Source organism: Gamsiella multidivaricata (assembly GCF_025024155.1).
Source record: "Gamsiella multidivaricata strain RSA 2152 chromosome Unknown BC939scaffold_20, whole genome shotgun sequence".
NCBI classification, from domain to species: Eukaryota; Fungi; Mortierellomycota; class Mortierellomycetes; order Mortierellales; family Mortierellaceae; genus Gamsiella; species Gamsiella multidivaricata.
The window spans coordinates 421,198-443,919 of NW_026251728.1; the positions used below are offsets into that span (position 1 = coordinate 421,198).

Sequence of the window (22,722 nt, forward strand, 5' to 3'; positions counted from 1 at the left end):
ATGCAGGAAACGTCGCGTCACCAGCGCGTAGGACCCAGTCTATGTGTGACATGACTAGTGCTTCAAAAACAGCGTGCGAGAAGCCGATGAAGTGCAATTTTAATTAAGCCCTCGGCACTAGATGTAGGATATAGTTCAGCGGATTACCTAGTGTGTCAGTAATTCGCGAGATGAAGGTCGAGCAGTGGGAAGGATGGATGATAGGATGGAGGAGTAACGCGAGTTCGGACGCGCTTTGTTGTAACGTTGTAACTCAGCTTCCGCCCCTTCCAGTCACACAACAGCAACGTACAACAAACCTTGTCTAACTCCATCCATTATCCCACAAGGAAATTTGTCTCTGATGCTCCTCCAAGGCCCTTATCTGCCGCTGATGTTCCTCCAAGGTAATGTGCTGTTTGCCATGGGCTATGATCGGAGTAAATGCAAGCGAGAAATAGAGAGCTCTTGCTGGGGGCCATCACTATCTGGCTCCCACTTAGCCGCTGATCAATCTGACCAGGTGTTGGGTGGAGATAGCGATGAACCACCATGATGCCCATTCAGTGAGGCCAGATACGCGTCTTCAACGAAGATACTCTGGCTGCATGGCGAGTGCGGGTATTTATAGCTCCTTTCTTTTTTTGTCATCTCACAGACTTTATTCGCAGTTGGTCGTATATCTCAGGCAAGAAACGTTGCTAGCATGACCCTGTGTCTAAGGTCAAACTAGCCATACATTCTGCCACATTGGTGCTGTCCACCCCTTCGCCATTTCAGTCTCCATTCGCAAGGCGGGTGCTCTATATATTTCTTCCTTATTGGCCCCAGTTCACGACAGGTCCCGTCAGTCTCACCCGTGGCTGGGAAGGAATCAAACATGATCTTAAGGTGGTCGTAGTTAGGATAAAATAGGGCGACTAACAAACATTTTCATGGTCAAATTGTTCGACGTTTAACGTATCGGTATGGACTCAATTTACTATGCACAAGGTCGGCCCTTGAAGAGGACCATGGGCGCCGTAGGAGTATATTCGTGTTGCGACGAATTTGAAACAACTAAAGCGCTATATGGCCATAGTTTCTCAGCGGCCTACTATATCCATTAAATAACTCAGACATTATTCTTGGAGTACCGACATCTCTTTATTAACCCAATGGATTATTTTTCAGATGGGATAATAGAGTATGGGATTAACCGCCCAAGGTTTATTCTCTGTACAAGCTCGGTCTATGTCATATGGAATTCGCTCGTCTTGACATGGTTCCTGTCTAAAATCATTTGCATAGTGTTTCAATACGATGAAGATGATGGTCTGGTTGGAAGTTGAAGAGAAGAACCGTCAACACAATTTTCAACCGGACTTCACGCCTGTTGTCCGGGGATTGTTCGATGCTCCGTCTTAGTGTAAAATACATACGGAGAGCACGTATTGTTGGTCAGGCATTGGTTCGCAAGCATTTTATGGACCGATCTCCTTGAATTTGTTGAGATCTCGTTTGAAAATGGAGGAAAGCACTGTAAGGGTTAAATCTGGGGTAGCCATGTTAGATATTCATCGCCATGGATATGGGCGCAATGCAGTTGGCCGAGACCGCTGAAGCCCAGGATGTAATAAAGTCTGCACCGCCTCTTGATTATTATTATATACACATGTTATTTTTTTTATTCGAGAAGGGTTTCTCCGCGTGTTAGAATGGCGATTTCTGCGCCAGGAGTCCTGTTGGCTTCTTTGACAGTCGTCCTGTTTCCTGTACTGCGGCGACGATTTCTCCGATGTCCGTTTCCAACACCATACCTCCTGTGACGACCTCGGCCAAGATATCGTGTACCTCCTTGAAGTGAAAGATCTAAAATGACATTTTTTTTTAAATAAAATCTGTGAGTTACACGGTCCTCAGATCTTGTGGTTGTCAGCTCGGTCAGCAATGGGGCATACCAGATCCAATTCACAGACATTCTCGAAGCACCTATCGAGACTCTCCACAAAGACCTAAAGAGAAAAAGAAAAGGCAGTTGTCATGGATCAGTTTTTTTTTTTTTTTTTTTTTTTTTTGCTGATCCTGGTTCTTTTTTGAATTTATGATATAGCCTTGTCCACGTTCCTGAAAGCGTTGCCTTCGTCCAGTTACATTTACCTGAATAAGATCCAGAATACCGAGTTCGCTCTCGGACTCATCAACGACAAAGACAAAGTACAGGGTGGCATAATGACGATAGATGACCCTGGTATCCTGACCTCCCAGCATTTGACTGCCCTCTAAAAAGTTGCATACTGTGTCCGGTCGTTTTGAGATGAGATTAAAGATCTCTTTGATGAGCGCTTGTTGTGTTGCAATGTCCTACATCCAGAAAAGAAAAAGAATGGAGACAGAAGCAAAAAGGTCAGACCTGGGTTCAGAGTGATGCCATGCTATGATGTGTTTATTTCCTGCGTTGATGCTTACGATGGGCTGGTAGAACTTTGTCAACCGTGGATTGCCATGGTTATTGAAAATGAGCACCGACTTGATCATGCTTGTTGGAATGCTGCTTGCCGATGCTTGTCCTATTGTGCCTTGTTGATCCTGTGGGGAAGTTGTCCGAGTGAAGTCGAGTAGTCAAGCGGTCTAGCGATTGAACGTTCAGAGCCGGGTTTTTGGAACGGCCCATTGGAATTCGTGGCGAAAAAAACCCCCTCTCCCTCCTCCTCGACAATAGTAGTGGCTTACAGCGTACGAGACGCGTACTTCCTGAAGAACACTCACCAAAGCAGTTGAGCGTGGTATTTCGAGATTGACAATACTTTCTATCGTACAGGCGCTTTATTATCATTGAAAATGGTGTTATTATGTTTTGTGAAGGATGCAATATGAACCATGCTCTCCGGCTATGCCAACAACACGACCACAAAGATCGCGACCATCGACCACAGGAGTGTCTCCCCCGTTGTTCTTGTTCCCACCATCCGTGCAGTACCACTACCACCCGACCCCTCATACAGGGTTGCAGGTTGACCCACACTCAGCTGCACGTTCTTGAAATAGACCGAGGTGTCCACAGGAGTAGCATAGGATGAATCAGATCCTCCAAAGAAGGACGAGAACATCAGTCCCTGGAACCCAACCATGCCTGTCGAGCGATAGGGTATGTTATTCATGGAAATGAGTAGGTTGCCGTTCTGGTACACTTGTAGGGTTCCATTCTGGTTGCCGGCGGGTTCGTTCAGGACCATGACCATGTCAATATGTGTCCACGTGCCTGGTGTAAAATAGATCAGCCCACGGCCGATCGATTTGCCGTATTGGTCGTTGCATAGTACCTCTGGAGTCTGACACAGACTGGATTTGGCATCCGCTGGAACATATGCGTACACTATTTGTGCGATGCCGCAGTAGCAGGGAAATGCTCGAATATGTAAGGAACGAGCACAATCAAGTTTATCTTTGAGCGACAATCAACAAACGACAAACAACAATTAGTATAATGAACTGTATTTGTTGTTTACCTTCGCCAAGACCGTTTGGTCTCCACATGAGTCGCATGGTCAGACAGTTCGCCCCCGTAGATTGAATGCCGCCTGAGCAGCCATCATTGGGCGTCCCACCATAGACCCCCGGCAGCTTCCCACCTATGAGCAATTCGCAAATGGATCGGGTTGAGTGACAGTCGATGTTAGTGAGCAAGTGAAAAATGGTGGCAACTAAAGTTTCATTATTCAGGAACCTAAAATAGCCCTGAAGTTCAGCAAGCACTTACCAAGGACCCAATTGAACCCATTGGGAAATGCAATATCATAACTGATCATCATCCGTTCAAAAGGAGTCTTGTCCCCAAAAGGCCTGGCATAAAACTGAGCTCCGCCTTTGATGGGGCCGACTGAGGGTGCATAAGACCCCTTGGGGTAATTGATCTGCAGCACGGGGTTGCTGGCATTTGTACCTCCGCTGCTGAATGGGTCAGGCACAAAGGCGATATCGTTGCCACCGGTAGCAATGGTTTTGTAGGTCGTGAGCCAGTTCTGGGTGATGTACGTGTCCCCACCTATCCCACCGTTGGTGCTGGGGCTGCTGTTGGTGGCGATGGGTGCACTGGGCATGGGTGCGACCCAGTTCTGGACGAAGCCGTTTTGAGCGTAGATCTGGTCGCGTGTGATAGCGCCAGCTGCGACGAAGTGTGTACTGAGGAGACACGATCCGACGAAGACGATGGGAAGAAGAAAAGAGAGCGAGTAGGAGGGTCGAGACGAGGATGAGTGTTTCCGAGAAAGCGAGGGTGTGGCCATGGTGTGTGTGTGTTTGTGTGTCTGAATGAAAATGCAGTATGCTTTATGATGCAGTAGTATGTGAAAGAAAAGTGGGAGACCACAAACAAACAAGACTTGAACTGGAGGAGGGTGTTGCGAATGAGGGAATGAGATGAGGATGAGGATGAGGATGAGGATTAAGGATTGAACGATGAGCAAAAGGAAGGTGATGGGAAGAGAGGGAAGCAGCTGGTTACACACTTTTGGTCGACCCACGACCACTGATCGGACCAGGAGGACGAATCCTATTTCTGTCACGGAGGGAGAGTTTCTTTTTTTTTTATTCGCTCGCAACAGCCTGCTTTACCTGTCCGCCATTTTTTTTTCTCTTCAGGATACAGGAGTATAAAATGCTCATGATGATGAGGTTGATGATGATCAGGGTTCAAAGTACATCCACAGCCCTACATACATTGTCGGATGACATGCTATACTATGCCCAAGCATGTCATCGATTGGCGACTGACTCCGGGATGCCTCTTACTGTCGAAGACGAATGTGTATCTGTGTATCTGTGTAGGACTACGGCCTTGGCAATGAAGGAACGAACGACGCGCATGAGTGAAAGTGAAGCAGGGGGGGGTATTAGGTTTTTTTTGTCCAAGTGTCCATGTGGGTATGATTTCCATATCTTACCTTCTAATAATATACACGCACGTCCATGATTGCCTTGCCCCTATCTAAATTGTCCTAATGATCCAAATGCCGTGTCTCTCATCTTCCCAACGGTAAATTTTTGTTGCTTGTCTGCCATTGTCCAGGCAGCATTACTCGCCTTAAATTAAGTGGCTTTCAGTTTGCCGCCCAGTTGCCCAAAATGAATTGAGATGGGGCTAAGCAATTGATGGGTATAGCGTATCCACATTTCGAACAAGAATCGAAAGCGACTCCTCCTTTGCTCGTGCATAATTCGGCTTTGGCGTTCATTAAGTGCAGCGGATGTCATCATTCCTAGTGTAGAAAAAAAAAGACGAAGGGGGAATGATACCTGAAGAAGTGAGAGAGAGAAGGGAGGGAGGAGGCGCGACGGCTATAACCGAGAAACTTCTTTTTTTTTAAACAGCTTCATATCCAAGCAGGTAGCAGGATTGTCAGACTTTTCCCCTGCCACATGAGTGCATTTGCATCATAGAGACTGACTGCTGAAGCCACCGCGCCTCCTACTGCAATCCCCCTCCCCACTTTTGCCACGCTACGCTATGATGCGATAGGGTGTAGCAAGTTAATAGCTAATCTCGGCAAGTGGAGAAAGGCAGGAGGGTCGGAAGAGAGTGTCATTGGGGCCGCAGGCAAGAGACGAAGGAGCGAAGGAACGAGGATAAGTCGAATCGGATGCTGAGTTGATGTTGACATGACAACAACACGGCACGCAGCAAACGATATAGTCAAGATGGCGCAGTTATAGTTGCGGCATTCTCTTTTTCTACAATGTGTCGATGATCGACTGGAAAATCACGGCAACATCCTTGTTCCTTCAATCGACAATAAAAGACGATGGAGGGATGGGTGCTGGACACGTTAGCAATTGACGGTGTCGTTTTTACTTCCAAAAAAGAAGAAAAAGAGAGTCGACAACAGACCGATCGTTGTTTCGTTTTCGATTGATTTTCGACAGAGGATATGGATGAATGAATGCCTGTATGCGGGGGCGGTGATTGCAGGAAGGTAGACAGCAATAAGTGTGTCTACAGCTGGGTGCATCGCCCAATTATTTCCACCGCATTCCGATGATGGAGCTGAGCGGATTGCAGGCACTGCGCCTTCTTTTAATGCTACGGACACGATTAAAAAAAGTATTCGTAATATATTCTATTCCTAGACAGCTTCCCTGCCCAATCGCTGTGTCGGACTTATTCTAGCCAATTCATTTATTTTATACGCGACTGACTTTGGTGCGGTGGCAAACAACCGAACCCCTACTTTCTCACTTGCATGAGGAAGGCCGATGCACTCTTTTCGTTCTCGCTCATTCCTCATCCTCCATCCACACACAACATTACCTCTACTATCCTCTTCTCGTTTTTACATAAAAGGCACCATGTTCTCCACCCATCCCCAATTTCTCAGAATATCCGCCATCATCCTTTCCCCACATCCATCCACGATACACTTGTCTCATACATCTAGCGCCATCAATTGACCGCATACAACCTTAAAACCTTGTCCATTTCATATTCATTCACACTTTCAGACGCCACTAATATACTCCAGTCTGGTTTCAATTGACATCTACCCTTGGCCAACAAACTTGTTCGACCCTTTTCTTCAACTCAGCCATCCAAGTCTGCCTCATTCTTTGCCATCCACTGCCCTTCTGTCGTTTGCTTGACTACATTTCGGTCCTGATCCTTTGCCTTATCAGAATCGACAGCATTCAAAAAAGAACAAATAGACTACGCCCCCTCCTTCTCCTTCTCTCACCGTCCTATCATCCCACCCGATTTCGAAACCTCGATGGGAGAAAACCCAAACCGCAGCCAGTCCACATCACCACCCACAATGAACGCATCCGCCCATATCAAATACCGATCCAACCCCGCCGCAGTCCGTACTCGAGATACCGACATGGACGGCGTCGAAGCTGAAGTCTCACTATTGTCCGTCCAAGATAATCAGGACGAGGTCATGGCTGGTGCTGACGATGACGAAGACGACGAATCGGCAGTACCGGGTCTCTGCGAGGACAGCGGTAGCGATCCCGAGAACGACGACTCTGAGGACGAAGGCCATCGTCACCAAGACCAAGATATGTCAGAAGAGGTCCTCAATGACGAGGAAACTAGCCAAACAGGCGCCGGAGAACAGCTGTACCAGTCCTCTTCCGCGGCATCTTCTACGTCCTCCCTCGGCGCCGAACCATCGATCATCTCTATACCCGAGGCAACGTACTCTGCGGTACCGATCTCATCAGAAGTCCATATTATCCCCCATTCCAGCAAAGGTTTCAAGTGGAACGAAGACCTCTTCCTGAGGCCGAACCAGCGCCGCAATTTGGGTGTCGACGACCTGTACAACTCAGACAGTTCCAGCGGCGGAAGTAGCAGCGGAAGCGGCAACCACAATTCAAGCGTCGGTGTCCATGAGATCCGTCTAGACGATGACGAGTCCCGACAGATTCTTCCCTCGTAGAATCTTATGTTTGGAATCGTTCAGTTAGTTTCTAATATGGCTGTTATAAAAGATTACAGCGGTGAGCAATAAAGCGTAGATTTAAAAACAACAAAAAATAAATGTCGCCTTTACTTACCCAGGCTACAAAAGAAATGTCTTGATAGTATTTGCTGCAACGGAACAATCTGGATGGTATACAATTGCCACCAAAAATGGTACGTCCAAGACCAATTGAGATGAACGAACCCCTTTGGTAGTACGAGAGAGTAGGTCGCGAATGAATTTCGTACGCGTCTTGTTCGCGTTCGCGTCCGTGTCTGGAAATAATTATATCTTCGCCTGGATTTAACGCACGCATCCCCTTATTTTTTTACAGCTCGCCCTTGAATGGGTTTGGATCCTTACCATTCCTATCCGGTGGGATCACGTATATTTCAATGAAGTACCCAACTGACGAAGTATACTGCTGACACCATTACCGAACACAACAGTACAGTCTCTGCATGATCATAGCGGCCTCCTTGGGTCGTTGTGGTCTTGAATACTGTGCTAATTTTTGGAAACCCCCCTCATGCCAGCTCATCGCAGCTGCGTGAACCAATATCTTTTATTTCAAAAACAAAATCGCAGAGTGCTGGGTCAATTAGGTGTTATTAGCCATTGCATGTGTATGGGGACGGAATGAGGATCGGCCTTGTATCCGTTCTGAGGGCAAGCGTGTATCCCTGCGCCTGTGAGGAAGTCCGTCCCAGCAAGCTGGTTTGGCGCCCCCATAGCAGCAGTCACCAAGTCCAAACAAAAACAATAAAAATGTATACCAGCACCAACTCCTTTACCTTTGCCTTCGTCCTCAAGCGCTTCTTTCCAGACGTTTCTCAGTCGTGTTGAAGAGATACGTCTTTCTCCCCTCTCTGGCAACGACGGTTCTCATTCTTGTGTCTTCGAACTTCAGTCTCCCATCTTTAGTCGCTTTTTCCTTTTTCAGTTTCCTCCTATTCAGCAAAAAGAATCGCTGTACATACTCTGCGCCCTAATGATTTCAAAGAACCTGGAGGAGGCTAAGGCCGATGTCAAAAAGGGCATCAAAGAGGCCCAAGGACATGCAGAGGCTCTGTTTGGTGGTAAAGGGCTTACAGACCCTATCCCCACAGTCGAGGTGAGTCACCACTAAAGTGCTCTGTCCCACTAAAGAGACTGCGCCAGCTTGTTGTATCAGCTTGGTCAAAACCGGTTTTCTCATTCACTTTAATCCAATTGTGTATTCATAATATATAGGACAAGTGGAAGTTGTTGCCCGCATTCTTGAAGGTCAAGGGTCTTGTCAAACAACACATCGACTCGTTTAATTATTTCATCAATGTGGATCTGGAAAAGATTATCAAGGCGAACGAGCGTGTCAAATCCGATGTTGACCCTCACTTCTATCTCAAGTACGTGTTCAGCAGATTTGGATTATATCTACATCCACCATGTCCTCATGCCAAGAATTTGTGCTAATTAGGGCATTCATTCCGTCGTCATGGTGAATTAGATATACTGGAATCAGAGTTGGAGCGCCAGAACGACCCGATCAGGAAGCCATGAACAGATCATACACACCACACGAGTGCCGTCTTCGTGATCTGACCTATTCCGCCAACATCTATGTTGATATCGAATATGTTCGTGGTCGCCAGATCGTAAGGCGCAAGGGCGTTCCCATTGGAAGGATGCCGATCATGCTCAGGAGTTCACACTGCGTTCTAACTGGAAAGAATGAGATGGAGTTAGCCAAAATGACTGAGTGTCCCTTGGATCCAGGCGGATACTTTGTGGTCAAGGGAGTCGAGAAGGTCATCCTGGTTCAGGAACAGATGTCAAAGAATCGTATCATTGTGGACGTTGACCGAAAGGGCTTTGTCCAGGCTGGAGTTACTAGGTACGATGCCCTGTTATCTCCTCGAGCATTGCAACCAGATGTTATCTTTGAATGCATATCTAACAAAAAACTACTTTGATTGATTTAGTTCTACCATGGAGCGCAAGTCTAAGACATATGTTGGAACGAAGCATGGCAAGATTTATCTGAAGCACAACTCGATCGCAGAGGATGTCCCGATCGTCGTTGCACTGAAGGCTATGGGTATGCAGTCGGACAAGGAAATCACACAGCTTGTTTGCGGACAGGATTCGAAGTACATCGATAAGTTTTCGCCCAATCTTGAGGAGTGCTCCAAGATGAAGATTTTCACACAGCAGCAGGCTTTGGATTACATCGGATCAAAAGTCAAGGCGCCCAAGCGCTCCTTTGGACCCGGAATCCGCAGACCACCTGTAAGTCTCGTTAGATGTACGACATGAGTATATTGACCGGGCTTTCTTACAGCTGAAACTGCCTTTCTGACATTGACTCTGATTTTGTATCGGATCTAGGCTGAGGAGGCACTGGACGTTCTTGCATCTGTCGTTTTGGCTCACGTGGAAGTCCATGATAACAATTTCCGACCCAAGTGCATTTATGTCGCCGTTATGACACGTCGTGTTGTTATGGCTATGCTTCGTGGAGACTTGGTTGATGATCGCGATTATGTGGGAAACAAGCGTCTGGAATTGTATGTTACTATCATTTGGCGGATCAAACTGATATTGCAAAAGGAGTCAATCAGATGGAGCAGGCACTAATGATTGCGATCCTCATTTTATTATTATTATTGTTATTATAGAGCTGGGCAGCTGCTTTCGCTGCTTTTCGAAGATTTGTTCAAGAAATTTAACTCGGACCTGAAGATGAACATTGACAAGGTCCTCAAGAAACCCAACAGGACTCAGGAGTTCGACGTATACAGCCAATTGCTCTTCCATGGAGACCATATAACCTCTGGATTTGTTCGTGCCATCTCATCCGGTAACTGGAGTTTGAAGCGTTTCAAGATGGAGAGGGCCGGTATTACACAGGTCCTGAGTCGACTCAGTTTCATTTCCGCCTTGGGTATGATGACTCGTATCTCATCCCAATTCGAAAAGACACGAAAGGTCTCTGGACCAAGAGCACTGCAGCCCTCGCAGTGGGGAATGTTGTGTCCTTCCGACACGCCAGAAGGAGAGGCCTGTGGTCTGGTCAAGAACTTGGCTCTGATGACCCATATTACCGTCGATGATGAAGAGGAGCCCCTTGTCAAACTGGCGTTCATTCTGGGTGTCGAAGGTATGTGTGCTATTCCAACAGTTATTGTTGTTGTTGCTGCTGCTATATAATATATCATGATGGCCATAAATTAATTATATCTGCTCACTCTCCTCTCTTATAGATGTGTCGCTGCTTACTGGACCGGAGGTGTACTTGCCCGACACTTTTATGGTCTTCTTGAACGGAAACATTCTTGGTATTACCCGCCACAGCAAACAGTTTGTCGCGGCATTCCGTCGCATGCGCAGAGCTGGACGTATATCAGAGTTCGTCAGCATCTTCATCAGCGACCATCACAACTCTGTCCATATCTCATGTGATGGTGGTCGTATCTGCAGGCCCCTTATCATTGTCGAGAATGGAAAGCCCAGAGTCAGGTCGGAACATATTGAGCAGCTGTCGGCAGGAAAACTGTCTTTTGATGACTTTTTACGCCTGGGATTGATCGAGTATCTGGATGTCAACGAAGAAAGCGATTCCAACATTGCACTGTATGAGCGTGAGATCATTCCCGAGTCAACACACGTCGAGATCGAGCCCTTCACAATTTTGGGTGCTGTCGCTGGCTTGATTCCCTACCCTCATCACAACCAGTCTCCTCGTAACACCTACCAATGTGCTATGGGTAAACAGGCCATTGGAGCAATCGGCTACAACCAACTGAGCCGCATCGACACCTTGCTCTACCTCATGGTCTACCCTCAGCAGCCTATGGTCAAGACCAAGACTATTGAAATGATCGGATACGATAAATTGCCTGCTGGACAGAATGCCACCGTCGCCGTTATGTCCAACTCTGGATACGATATTGAGGATGCTTTGGTCTTGAACAAGGCTTCACTCGACCGCGGATACGGTCGTTGCCAGGTGCTTCGCAAATACGCCACCTTGCTTAGACAGTACCCCAACGGAAGCTACGATCGTCTGGCCGATCCTCCAGTTCACCCTGACGACCCAGCCATTGTACAGGAGAAGTTTGAGGTTCTGGATAAGGACGGTATTGCATCGGTCGGAGAGAGGATCAAGCCTGGTCAGGTTTATATCAATAAGCAGATGCCGACGAACACCAGCTCAGATATTGGTGTCAACTCGCGGGACCCCACAGCCAATGCCTACAAGAATTCGCCCATGTCATACAAGAGTGCAATGGAGGGATATGTGGATAAGGTGCTGATGACGACCACGGATAATGACCAGACGTTGATTAAGGCATTGATTCGACAGACTCGTCGTCCAGAATTGGGAGACAAGTTCTCATCTCGTCACGGACAAAAAGGAGTGTGCGGCATTATTATCCAGCAAGAGGACATGCCGTTCTCTGACCTTGGTATCTGTCCCGACGTGATCATGAACCCACACGGTTTCCCATCGCGTATGACGGTCGGAAAGATGATCGAGTTGCTGGCAGGCAAGGCTGGAGTGTTGAAGGGTGAGCTACAGTACGGCACAGCATTCGGCGGATCGAAGGTGGAGGACATGAGTCGGATTTTGATCGAGAATGGGTTCTCGTACTCGGGCAAAGACTATGTAACGAGCGGAGTGACTGGAGAGCCACTGTCGGCGTATATCTATTTTGGACCGGTTTATTATCAGAAACTGAAGCACATGGTAATGGACAAGATGCATTCACGTTCGCGCGGTCCCCGTGCGGTCTTGACACGCCAGCCCACAGAGGGTCGTTCCAGGGATGGTGGTCTGCGTCTTGGAGAGATGGAGAGAGGTAAGCGCTATGATATCTTTTTATTTATTTATTTTATTTTTTGTGAGGATGCGTTTTCTTGTGCGAAATATTTCTCGATATACTGACATGTTCTATAATTTTTATTTCTTTTATTTTTTTTATTTTTTTTTATACAGATTGTTTGATTGGTTATGGTGCCAGTATGTTGTTGCTGGAGCGCTTGATGATCTCGTCGGATATCTTTGAGATCCATGTGTGCGAGATGTGTGGACTTTTGGGATATGCGGGCTGGTGCCAGCACTGCAAGAGCTCGAAGGGTATGGCGAAGATGCAGATTCCCTATGCGTGTAAGTTGCTCTTCCAGGAGCTGCAGTCGATGAACGTCATTCCTCGTTTGCAGCTCGAGAATGTGTTTTAATCTTCTGGAGGACTAAAAAGAAAAAAATAAAAATAAAAAAAGTAAAAAAGTAAAATAATAAAAAAGTTAAGAGCTGAGCATACATTCTGGGCATGCGTTGTTCCTGTTTCATGTTTCTACACATAACTGACTCTAGGACCATTTTCCCCTAGGCGACGCGTCTTGCTTTGTCGTGGTACAAAAAAAACGATAGTGGATGATATTGACCTGCGGCTCCCCCAATTTACGGTGTGGTCAAAAGGAGGAGAGGGGGGGGGGGGGGGGGGTTTGTTCCGTCAAATCGTGAAAGTGCGATATTTGAACCGGGTGGTTGCTGGAATTTCTGCAACTCGACTCGAGGGTAAGAGTGAAGAAAGGGGTGCCCTTATCTTTCTGTGGTCTGTTGGTCCGTGGGTCTTTGTACGGACCTCCTCCTCCTCCTCTTCCTCCCCCTTGCTCTCTCCTGATCTAAGACGATGTCATTAAGGAGAAGAAGGCAGGTAGACCTGCAGATCTATGAAGGGTTGATGCAGGCTGGCTCAGGCACTTTTGATTTATGAAATGAGGTATTTGCAGTGGTATGAGATATTTTTTTTTTGTCTAGAAGGAGTGGGTGAAGAAATGACAAGAGTTAGGAGAATTACATGGCTCCGGAGGAAAGAATAAAAAAATGTGGAGTGTACACGGGAGCGGGTGCACAAGGCTAGCTTACATACGGTGTGGATGTGCCTTGGAATTTGTCCTTGCAGAAGAAACGGACCTTATGCAAGCAAAAACTGTATATACAAAAAAAGGCATGAAGAAGGCAGTACATGCCAGCTGGCAATGGTTGTTGTTGTCGAGCGGAGAACAGGGCCCAGAGCGATAATGCGATGGGATGGGATGGTTACACACTCGGACAGATAGGCAGATGCGCTCGGTCTGCAGCTATGGATGCTCTTAATGTGTATCTTTGTATGTGGTGTCCTAGGCTGTTTGCGCATAGGCTAACTGTGTTTGCATGATACGATGATGCGCGTGCCTCTTTATCGTTTGACCTCGTTCTTACCTTTCTTTTTCTTCTTACTTTCTTTTCTTCTTCTTACTTCATCTTTCTCTTCTTCTTCTCCCTTTCGTCCCTCTGTTTCCTTCGCTTCTACATCCTCATCCTCATCCTCGTCTGATTCTACCCTCGACTGGCTAGCAAGCATCCCTTTACATCAAGACTCCAGCAATCGTCGTCATCAAACACACAGCAAATTTACCCTTCTTATTTTTCCCACATTGACATCATCTCTACACACACACACCTCTTTCTGCAGTCTTTTGGTTTCTTTTTTTCTGCCGACACTCTTTACCTCAACACACCGCCTTCTCCCCATCCCACCGCCCTCTTCAATTTCCTACCTGCGCACAAACAAACAACAACAACAACAACAACAAGACGAGCAGAACGAGAACAAAGGACAGGAAGGTGAAATAAAAATAGCGAAGGATGATTTGCTGCACATGGTCATGGCAGCAACCGTCCCAGTCGCAAGTCCACCCACTTCGTCGTCTTCCCTCTTCCGAAAATTCAAGATCTCCCTCCCTTTTCCCTCCACACCGCCTTCTCCACTGCCATCCAGCAGCGATAGCGGATCAGCCTCTGCAGATGAAGGGGGAAACACAACCGTCGCCAAGAGCTGGAGAGGACTAGGAACAACTGCCCCAGGTTCTCCGAGATTTAAGTTTTCAAAACTGCTCCTCAGCAGTCGCCACCAAGTCAGTAGTCACCTGCCACAGGAACAGCTGGACCAAAACGAGATCCAACCACCGGCATCTCCAATGCAGCAGCAGAACGGGGACCGTAGACAACACTATCGACCTGAAGTACATCTACCGTCAAAGCACCAGAATCCAACATCTCGCTCTCGGCGGAGCAGCTTTTTCAATTTCCTGCAGCCTCATTATCATATTTTTCATCGTCATCGTGGACCCAAAGACAAAACGAACACCAAGCCGGACCGGCATACGAGGAATGATCACTCAGCCTCTCAAGAGTCCATTACAAGGTCGTTCATGTCCCTACCTGATCCCTCCAGTACGAGTACGGGGAGTGGCAGCAGTAACCCCAGTAGCAAGAACTCACGTACCGCTGCACTCCCGGAAGGCAATGTAAGGAATCCACCTGATGCATGTTTCAATTAGCTCATCTCAGCCTAACTTAAAACATGCCCTAGAGAACTCACATATTGCGCCCTCGTGTCATCTAGGCTAATACACTCTCGGAACTACCCGATCATTACATGTCACTACCCGCGGGAGGATCGGCATTCTCAGCAACAAACGGGGTGTATCCGCTGCATTCAGAGGATCTGTCTATGACAGAGTTCGCAAAGCTAGCTGGCATTACTATCTTGCCCGAGGATGACGATTACGCCACGGCAAGCGACGAGCCATCAAACAGCACTAGCGACAGCAGTGCAGGCGGGAACAACGCTGATATGGGAGGAACGTTCGGGCTAGTCGGACATGGACGTGAATCGGGATCAATATCGGCATCGGCGGGTGACACAATGAACTCTGAAAGATACTCGACAGTGGGAAGTGTGGCGAGTAGCAGAAGTCGTCGGAAGACCTGCATTTGGGATCCTCAATTCTGGGCTGCACCTTCATGCGACAGTGGGCATCACGACTTGACGCCGTCGGCATCGTCGTCGTCTTTGCCCATTAAGCTTGTTACAAGTAGCGCCCCAGCATCGCCCTATCGAGCACGGCCATTATCAGTGCCGTACACGCCCAACGCTTCAAAGCCTGCATCTCTGAGAGGCGACATTTATTCATCAGGCAGTGAATATGGCAACATAGAGATACCATTTGTACGATATGATGGCCATGTTCACGAGCAAGGGGACCCAAGTCCTCCAAATGGGCAGCGGACAGAGTCTGATAAAGTCCTTGGCGTGGATCAGGTCCGGACGACATCTAGCAGCGCGCCTCTCAAACGCGTGGATCAGATGGCCAATCCTCCTAAGGACGCGGCCGAGCTCTCGCTGAACCTGAGCCGTCGGCGTTCATTTACGTCATTGACAGCAGTTGCTATCGAGCTGAACAACGTTAGTGCACCAGATCAAGGGGCTTCAGAGTCCAAGACAAATGACCTTCAATATCCACAGCAACAGCAGCAGCATCCGGGTCAGAGAGCTGCCCCTCGCGCAATACAGAGGGAGACGTCATCTGACTCGACAGGACATGCGACAAGACTCCAGCGTCCTCATAATCTGGCCCATTCTGTTGCGCTACACGCTCTTCAGCCTTCCAGGAATAGGAGCCATTCTACTGGACACAACCGCTCGAATCTTCGCGCTGGGCCATCGGGCGTTGCAAGGGCAAGGTCACCGTCTCCCTCACCTTTGTCCCGGCAGGTCGAAGTCTCCGATTCGGAAGGATGGGACACGCCACAGGATGAGAAGGAAGGGTTTGATTTTCAAACGACAGAGCAGGTAGAGGTCAAGAATTCCCGACCTCCCATATCCAGGGACGAGAGATATTTCGCCATATACGAGGACGCGGATGAAAAAGTGCGTTCCCCAGGATCGGCGGTTTGGAGATCTCCTCCTACACAGGATAAGCTGAGGCCACCGGCATCCGGGAATGAGTACGTCAGCCCGATATATCATCATCGCACACAGTCATTGCCACACTTGCTTTCAAAGTTTGAACAGCAAGACCTGAATGCAATGGTACAGGGGTCGATACCTCGATCCTCGTCTCCGTTTCGATTGACTCTGCCTCCGCCCTCACCTTCATCGTCGCATCCAAGCACACCTAGCTGTCCACCGAACTTCAGCCCAACCCGTGTATTTGCACCGGGCACCAAGGTCGGGAGGTTCACACTGGTTCAAGAAACGTGCACTGAGCATGCGAATGTTCTTAAAGCACAGCGGGGATATCAAGAGCATCAGGATCAGTTGGCACAGAGGCGTGCGTCGACGGGCGGATTGAGGTGCTATAATGCAAAGCAAGAAGTCGAGGCTGGTGTGTTGGAAGGATCGGCTGTGGAGGAGAGGTTGGCTGCGAATCCGGCTTTGTTGAACCCAGAGGAGAACGTGGTGGTCTTTCAGCGCAAGAGGACGAAGCGGTTGCAATATCCACCAGCATCAGCGGCAGCCGGCGATGCAGGTGCGGATGCAGACAAAGAGGGCTGAGGATTGACAAGGCCTACTTCGTAGTGAACCAATGCTGGTTCCCTGCTTGTGTATATTAGCTAATTAAATAAAATAAAAGTACCTTAACACTCTGCACAGCGTTCTGACATTTTCGCTTCGGCGTCCTCTATATCTATATTATGTGGCAGGGCCGAAAGCACGTGGTGCAGTTGATCTGGAAGGAAAACATGGTCTTTTGCATTGCAGCTACAGATAACGACAATAAATTAACGACATGACAGCCTGAGTATGCATAGAAGCCTCTCTTAGCGTTTGTTGCTGAGTTCTTGGTTAGGAAGTCAACATACAGCCCTGTCCGCTCTCCCGGCGTAAAGAGAGAGCGTCAGAAGCGCCAGCGCTAGTGGAATAGCTTTCTCACTAATGTTGCAATAAGGCAGGGAAATGTTTTATTGTTGAGTTCCATTGGAATCCAGCATACGGCGACACGCCAGAGAACACCAGCCCAAAGGCGGGATAGCTTTTCGCTCTCCTCCCGGATGTCAATCGCAATGAAGGAGGTGTTTGCAAAGCCTATGACAATTTTTCCTTCAATAAACCGACGAAATGGACAACCAACGTCCAGGCGAGCTATCGCATTGCAGAAATAGCGAAGCCTAAGGAATCATGCTCGATTTGATACATAACAAGATAACAAGGATCTGCGCCTAATAATTCGACTCAGTAGGTTACAAAAAAAGTCGCGTCGCATATATTTTTAAAGTATCGAAATTCGATTCAGTAGCCATGAACTGCACGTACCCTCCTGCTCACGTACGATAGGACTGACCATGGACTACCCAAGCAAGCGCGCAAAAATTAAGTTTTGTACGTGAAACCTTTTTTAAAGAGGAAGTCACTCTGGTCAATTCATTCGTATATGGGATGCGACTTTTTGGCGAGGAGCCATATGATGTGGTAAAGCTTCGCCACATCTCATAGAAAAAACATGTTTCCTCTGTTCTTCATTTTTCTTTCTGGGTCCCTTTGCCTTCCCCCAGTAGAAACCCTGCCTCACAGGCCAACAGCATGTTTTTCTATTTCTATTCGCTTTATCACTCTCTTCTCCATGCTCCATTGCACACCCATCTTGATAATACCAGCATATTCACGCCTCAGAAGCATTGCTGGGTTGCTCGTCTATGGCTGAGGGCGACAGTGTAGGGGAATACCCGAAGACATAGGTATTAGTTGGTCTGAATTCGCTGCGGTTTTTGACAGTAGGAACTATATTTATACGACGAGTTGATTGATAAATACCGGTGTGTGCCCCTTCCCCCCCCCCCCCAACATCTCTTTCGCACTTTGTTTCTTTGATCCTCAAATATAGACTACCAATCTATATTTCAGCGTCCAAGACTTCATATGACCCACCGCAAAGTTGGGGTCTTGTGGGCAAGGCTGTTGTGGTCGGAGTATTGTAAAACCTTCTTTACGTGTACGCTGATAGCGTTCGGGTCAAGAGAGTCTATAGAGGCATTACTGGAGCGCGCAAAAGACGTGTTAGCAATAAGTTTGGGGACCAGCAGATTCCGGGCAGCTTTCTGGGAGGATATTGGGTTACAGACTTACAGATGATCGCCTTGCAGAGGGCCCACTGCAACTGTTGTCGCTGAAGACAAGAAGACTCTGCTATGTGAGCCAGCATGTGCGCTAATTGTGCCTATGCTGCTTTATACCAACAGGTTTGGTGCCGGTTCACCAAACGATTTGTGCTGGTTCTCAAAAAGGTTTGCAGCTTATGCCTGTTTGTCCTCCGGCACGTGCGAAAATTCGAGGATCTCTGGGCTCGGTTGCAGGGGTGGCTGGGCTGAGAGGATGAACTTTATGCGAGTTATGGTATGTTCTCCAGAGGATCTTAATCGTTCTTTCTTCCCTTTTCGTTCCCGTCCCTCCTCCTCGTCTGCCTCTGAATTTTAGCGAGTCGTCGCTATTGAAATTCATCGATAACACTAGTGCGCCACACCCAAGGAAAACCATTCTATCCCGCTCAAGAAAATCCTCAAGAAGCACAACCGCTTCATGCCTCAGGAGTATCAGGCGTTCAGAGTTTTCCCTGATGGTCCCATCACACGTATTGAGGTCTCGACAGACGAGGAGACCGGACTCCATACCGTCTTCTGGGAGGACATCGAGTTTCAGTTCCCAGGTATCCACTGTGTCATGCACGGCGATATAGCCATCTCGCTCGCTCGGGACGCGAAAAAGAGAAGGTAATAAAACTTGGATTTCGACATACACGCAAAAGTAACAAAAAAGAAAAAAAAAAAAAAAAAAGAGAGAGAGAGATAGGGAGATGGTACGATTTTGCTTTTTCTTTGGAAGGTGGGTCCAATCCAATGGGCCAAAAGGCTATACAGATCCTTAACCAAATACTTCTTTCTATTATTTCCTGTGCACAAAAAAAAAAAAAAAAAAAAAAGGATTGAGCCTAAGTGCATAAAATACCATCCAGAGGTCATTCTGGATGTCATCTTGGTGAACGACGCAGGATTGGGATTCGCTCGGCAGCGGTCGACCGACGACTCTGTGAGCTCACTCTTGGTACGCTCCCCTCCACAAGATGATAGCAGCAGCATCGGTGGCGACAGCGTTCACAGCCCCGTCGAGCAGGACGGTGCCTTGTCCCAGTCATTCAGCAGCTTGTCCGTCAACAGTGCATATCAGCTCATCGATAATGGCGAACAGCAGCAACAGCAGCAGCAGTTTACTAGCACTTTGGCAATGATATCGACGAATCTTTCCAGGACGCCTAGCACATCAAGAGTCCCCAGGAGTCCTGGGGGAATGTTACCTAGTACCCCAGAGACAACGCCGTCAACGGACCCATTCATACCTCGTATTCAGACAACGCTTCAGACATCGGCCCATTTGTTTAGCCATTTTGAACAGTCCATCAAGTCGGGACAGCTGCACCAGGCCGAATCGATCAAGGAGGAGATCCGGACGGCGTTTATGAATCTCCAGGCAGAAATGGCGCGGAACCAGGAGCTTCAGATGCTTATGCTGGAGCTGCAGCAGACCGCAGCAGAGATGCAGCAAAAGATGCTGCGGATGCAACAGCAGGCGCTAGATCGACTCGCCGTTATCCAAAATCGGGTGCAGGCGGTACTGACACAGACGTACGAGTTGCATGAGTACCCAATTCCGAGGCTGTTTATTGTTTTGCCAGGGGAGACGCAGCGAAGGGACATAGTCCTGAGTCCGTTCACGAGTCGATTCAGGTTGTACTTTCTGTGCGAGTGCGGAGAGCACACGAAACAGCATCAGCCGATGCCGATGCACCTACAGGATCATGCGGCGATGCCGTGGAGCACCGAGAGTAGCACGAGCGTCGATAGCGGTGCGAGCGGACGTTTAGCGGTGGACAGTGGTTCTAGGGTGGCGACACAGCATATTCATATTGCGAAGCATGAAGGATACGATCTCGATCGACCGAACGAGTTCTTCCGGAAGTATGGATCCCATATCTTGACGCTGCTACAGATGCTCAAGTACGGAGTCGTGATTGCAGGGTTCGTAGTCCCACCGCTGGCACACCTGAGATTCATGGACGGGATTGATAAGGTCCAGGACGGCTTGATGCTTGCGGAAAACAGTTTAGAGCCCAAAGTGGACTATGCGATCCAGTATCTGGAATCACTCGCCTACCTACCAGCGGACAATATCGATAATATCGACAGAAACATGGTCGACGGTCAGAATCCGGCCCATGAGCTCGAAGCCCTCGAGGGTGCCGATTTGCGTCATCTAAGCAAGTTCTTGAAGAACAAGGATGAGGGTAAGGTGTTGGGAAACCTGTACAGGACCGTGACGAGTGAAGGTCGTGTCAAGTGGGTCTGTATCGATCATTACCGCGAGAACTATCGGGACTCGGCTATCAGGCAGTTCAAGGACGTTGTGGCGGTCAATGGCGGCAGTTTCGAGGAAGAGACAGGAAAGGTGGCGGCCCGACTCTCGTCCAGTATGGTTGCTAGGCAGTTTTACGATGCATTGGAGCGTGCAAAGTTCATTCAGGAGTTGTTTCTTGTTCTGGATTGGGAGGCGACACTCGAGGACTTGAGGCTCTTGCGGGACATAGTCAGGAAGACGAACGTGGTTAGCCTCAATCTCGACTTTTGTAATACACAGGGTCCGACGCGGGATGTCTTTAGCCGGAGCAGGCGATATGACCCGATCTTGCAGATGATGGCCAACACGAAGCTGCAGTCGTTTTATTTGGTGCGCTGCGACGGGTTCTGGAGTCGGCTGACCAAGACGGTAGCCTCAGCAACGACGTCCATGCCCTCGGCGATCCAGCTCCGGATACTGTCTGTCCAGGGCGCGGTCGAGAATCGGAAGATGGAACTGAACCGGATCGAGGAGGTCTTAGGTCATTGTTCACAGCTGACCTGTCTAAAACTCCAATGCTTGGATGTGGACGCGACGTTTGCGGTGGTCAGGAACACGACGGGGGGGTTCAGGAACCTTCAGACCTTGGAGCTAAGCGCGTGCGAGGAAAAGCATCGTCAGGAGCAAGTCGATATTACGATCCAACAGCCTCAGGCGGAGATCATGTCCATGACGATCATGACTAACAAGAAACCGTATACCCAGTTGGTCTTCTCGGGATATGTTCGGAGACTGGTCCTGTACGACCAATTAAATCTAACGGCCGATCAACCTGTCTTAGAGAGGATCATTCAAGAGAACAAGCAGCTGGTTGAACTCGGAGTGCGGTGCCTGGACAGCGAGGTCGTGGCGGTCTTTGAGACGATTCAGGCGTGCTGTAGGGGTAACCAATCCTTAAAGCGAGTCGAAGTACAGGACACAGAGGGAGGGGACAAAGTCTTGTCGGCGAATATGCACGATCCGAGGGCGACTCAACTGAAGCTGCGCGCGCCTGACTCTACGGCGCGGGAGGGGATCTTGAAGGCGTTTGGATGGGCGCTGAAGAAGGTTCCGCCGGGTTTGCGGTTCACATCTGGGCTGCTACATGGACTCGAAAGTGCGATGAGGCGCAGGGGATCGACACTAGAGAAGCTGCATGTAGATATCACGATGCTGGACGAGGAGTCGTTGGATCTGCTGACAAAAGTGATTTAGCTCTCACAGGCGACGCTCATTAAGCTGTATATAATCGTCTGCGCAGACCAGCAGCATTACCGGAACATGGCAACAGCGGCGTTGGCGAAGTTTATCATACAAGTCAGTCCTCAGATCACTCATCTGCAGCTGCAGGTGCACGGACTATCGACGATCCTGTTCGCTCTCACGACTGCTGCGTCTGCGGCTCAACAGGCAACGGCATCATCGTTGACGAGGACGTACACTGTCACGGGGCGTGGTCGTGGTGGGGCGACGGCAGCAGCTACGTTTCCGATGGCGGTCAATTCGACGCTCCTCAATGCCGTGTCGCTGCCTCTGCTTCAGGAACTGTACATCCAGCCGAAGCGCGACATGTACGGCCAAATGTTACATTGTCAGATCAACCCGCCTCATATCCAGTGGCTTCAGATCCCGTTCTCATCACCCCGTTTGGTATCTGTCACGCTCGGATATTTCGATATCCTGAAGGATGATTGGACGGTGCTGTTGCAGAGTCTTCGGTTTGACATTATTGAGAAGCTGGTGCTTGAGGGTACGAATATCTCGGATGGACAAGTTAGGCAGCTGATCGAGTTGTTGTCGAGAGCCGTGGTGGGTTTCGGTTGGGGAGGACCTAGGACTGTGGCATTGAAGGTGCTCAAGGTTGAAGGGTCGTTGATCACCGACCCGGTGCTGAGCGGCATCAAGGCGCAGGTGAACGCGCTTCTGCCGGATTGTGAAGTGTTTATCTGACGAGTAGCCGGGCACTATTTCCGCATAAGGGAGCGAGGCCGCTTGCGGGTTTTCATAACGAGCGTCCTTTTGAAAATATATACCCATCGGCATGGCTTCTGTGGCATGCATTTTTT

At 48.7% G+C, this 22,722-nt stretch overlaps 9 protein-coding genes across 9 annotated transcripts; 6 read left to right on the forward strand and 3 right to left on the reverse strand.

Annotated features, from left to right (window-relative positions):
* Nucleotides 1–1,630: 1,630 nt before the first annotated feature.
* On the reverse strand, nucleotides 1,631–2,735 carry BC939DRAFT_422186 (AP complex, mu/sigma subunit). The gene is made up of 4 exons (XM_051553106.1): nucleotides 2,428–2,735; nucleotides 2,119–2,322; nucleotides 1,920–1,973; nucleotides 1,631–1,830 (listed from the first exon to the last, which is right to left on the reverse strand). Exons 1-4 carry the CDS (start codon nucleotides 2,494–2,496, stop codon nucleotides 1,672–1,674), a joined length of 486 nt encoding a protein of 161 aa, XP_051414046.1. The 5' UTR covers nucleotides 2,497–2,735; the 3' UTR covers nucleotides 1,631–1,671.
* Nucleotide 2,736: 1 nt separating this feature from the next.
* BC939DRAFT_446468 (uncharacterized protein) lies at nucleotides 2,737–3,739 on the reverse strand. The gene is made up of 3 exons (XM_051554961.1): nucleotides 3,719–3,739; nucleotides 3,468–3,590; nucleotides 2,737–3,334 (listed from the first exon to the last, which is right to left on the reverse strand). Exons 2-3 carry the CDS (start codon nucleotides 3,502–3,504, stop codon nucleotides 2,850–2,852), a joined length of 522 nt encoding a protein of 173 aa, XP_051414047.1. The 5' UTR covers nucleotides 3,505–3,590; nucleotides 3,719–3,739; the 3' UTR covers nucleotides 2,737–2,849.
* BC939DRAFT_446470 (uncharacterized protein) lies at nucleotides 3,314–4,432 on the reverse strand. The gene is made up of 2 exons (XM_051554962.1): nucleotides 3,468–4,432; nucleotides 3,314–3,334 (listed from the first exon to the last, which is right to left on the reverse strand). The coding sequence occupies exon 1, from the start codon at nucleotides 4,242–4,244 to the stop codon at nucleotides 3,678–3,680; it is 567 nt and encodes a 188-aa protein (XP_051414048.1). The 5' UTR covers nucleotides 4,245–4,432; the 3' UTR covers nucleotides 3,314–3,334; nucleotides 3,468–3,677.
* A 2,130-nt stretch (nucleotides 4,433–6,562) lies between these two features.
* BC939DRAFT_110430 (uncharacterized protein) lies at nucleotides 6,563–7,517 on the forward strand. Its single transcript, XM_051549913.1, has one exon. The coding sequence runs from the start codon at nucleotides 6,720–6,722 to the stop codon at nucleotides 7,392–7,394; it is 675 nt and encodes a 224-aa protein (XP_051414049.1). The 5' UTR covers nucleotides 6,563–6,719; the 3' UTR covers nucleotides 7,395–7,517.
* Nucleotides 7,518–8,409: 892 nt separating this feature from the next.
* Nucleotides 8,410–12,641, forward strand: BC939DRAFT_395228 (DNA-directed RNA polymerase III subunit RPC2; the record flags this gene model as incomplete). Its single annotated transcript, XM_051552213.1, has 8 exons — nucleotides 8,410–8,532; nucleotides 8,652–8,806; nucleotides 8,908–9,294; nucleotides 9,383–9,689; nucleotides 9,789–9,967; nucleotides 10,079–10,560; nucleotides 10,664–12,262; nucleotides 12,400–12,641. The coding sequence occupies 8 exons, from the start codon at nucleotides 8,410–8,412 to the stop codon at nucleotides 12,639–12,641; spliced, it is 3,474 nt and encodes a 1,157-aa protein (XP_051414050.1).
* Nucleotides 12,642–13,614: 973 nt separating this feature from the next.
* Nucleotides 13,615–16,878, forward strand: BC939DRAFT_491658 (uncharacterized protein). Its single transcript, XM_051559494.1, has 2 exons — nucleotides 13,615–14,756; nucleotides 14,855–16,878. The coding sequence occupies exons 1-2, from the start codon at nucleotides 13,629–13,631 to the stop codon at nucleotides 16,787–16,789; spliced, it is 3,063 nt and encodes a 1,020-aa protein (XP_051414051.1). The 5' UTR covers nucleotides 13,615–13,628; the 3' UTR covers nucleotides 16,790–16,878.
* Nucleotides 16,879–17,771: 893 nt separating this feature from the next.
* On the forward strand, nucleotides 17,772–18,764 carry BC939DRAFT_446478 (uncharacterized protein). Its single transcript, XM_051554963.1, has 3 exons — nucleotides 17,772–17,970; nucleotides 18,117–18,625; nucleotides 18,743–18,764. Exon 2 carries the CDS (start codon nucleotides 18,152–18,154, stop codon nucleotides 18,362–18,364), a length of 213 nt encoding a protein of 70 aa, XP_051414052.1. The 5' UTR covers nucleotides 17,772–17,970; nucleotides 18,117–18,151; the 3' UTR covers nucleotides 18,365–18,625; nucleotides 18,743–18,764.
* On the forward strand, nucleotides 18,275–22,083 carry BC939DRAFT_110478 (uncharacterized protein). The gene is made up of 3 exons (XM_051549914.1): nucleotides 18,275–18,625; nucleotides 18,743–18,999; nucleotides 19,210–22,083. Exons 1-3 carry the CDS (start codon nucleotides 18,452–18,454, stop codon nucleotides 21,869–21,871), a joined length of 3,093 nt encoding a protein of 1,030 aa, XP_051414053.1. The 5' UTR covers nucleotides 18,275–18,451; the 3' UTR covers nucleotides 21,872–22,083.
* Nucleotides 21,938–22,606, forward strand: BC939DRAFT_501650 (uncharacterized protein; the record flags this gene model as incomplete). The annotated part of the gene is made up of 1 exon (XM_051560189.1): nucleotides 21,938–22,606. One exon carries the CDS (start codon nucleotides 21,938–21,940, stop codon nucleotides 22,604–22,606), a length of 669 nt encoding a protein of 222 aa, XP_051414054.1.
* Between the last annotated feature and the right edge of the window lie 116 nt (nucleotides 22,607–22,722).

Coding starts and splice junctions, on each gene's coding strand:
- BC939DRAFT_422186 (XM_051553106.1), bottom strand. CDS start 2,496: ATGATCAAGTCGGTGCTCATTTTCAATAACCATGGCAATCCACGGTTG. Junction 2,323..2,427: donor CAAAGTTCTACCAGCCCATC/GTAAGCATCAAC, acceptor TTCTGGATGTAG/GACATTGCAACACAACAAGC. Junction 1,974..2,118: donor GTATTCTGGATCTTATTCAG/GTAAATGTAACT, acceptor TTTTCTCTTTAG/GTCTTTGTGGAGAGTCTCGA.
- BC939DRAFT_446468 (XM_051554961.1), bottom strand. CDS start 3,504: ATGCGACTCATGTGGAGACCAAACGGTCTTGGCGAAG. Junction 3,335..3,467: donor ACCAAACGGTCTTGGCGAAG/GTAAACAACAAA, acceptor TCGCACAAATAG/TGTACGCATATGTTCCAGCG.
- BC939DRAFT_446470 (XM_051554962.1), bottom strand. CDS start 4,244: ATGGCCACACCCTCGCTTTCTCGGAAACACTCATCCTCGTCTCGACCC.
- BC939DRAFT_110430 (XM_051549913.1), top strand. CDS start 6,720: ATGGGAGAAAACCCAAACCGCAGCCAGTCCACATCACCACCCACAATG.
- BC939DRAFT_491658 (XM_051559494.1), top strand. CDS start 13,629: ATGATGCGCGTGCCTCTTTATCGTTTGACCTCGTTCTTACCTTTCTTT. Junction 14,757..14,854: donor CTGCACTCCCGGAAGGCAAT/GTAAGGAATCCA, acceptor CGTGTCATCTAG/GCTAATACACTCTCGGAACT.
- BC939DRAFT_446478 (XM_051554963.1), top strand. CDS start 18,152: ATGACCCACCGCAAAGTTGGGGTCTTGTGGGCAAGGCTGTTGTGGTCG.
- BC939DRAFT_110478 (XM_051549914.1), top strand. CDS start 18,452: ATGCTGCTTTATACCAACAGGTTTGGTGCCGGTTCACCAAACGATTTG. Junction 18,626..18,742: donor TGAACTTTATGCGAGTTATG/GTATGTTCTCCA, acceptor CGATAACACTAG/TGCGCCACACCCAAGGAAAA. Junction 19,000..19,209: donor CGGGACGCGAAAAAGAGAAG/GTAATAAAACTT, acceptor AAAAAAAAAAAG/GATTGAGCCTAAGTGCATAA.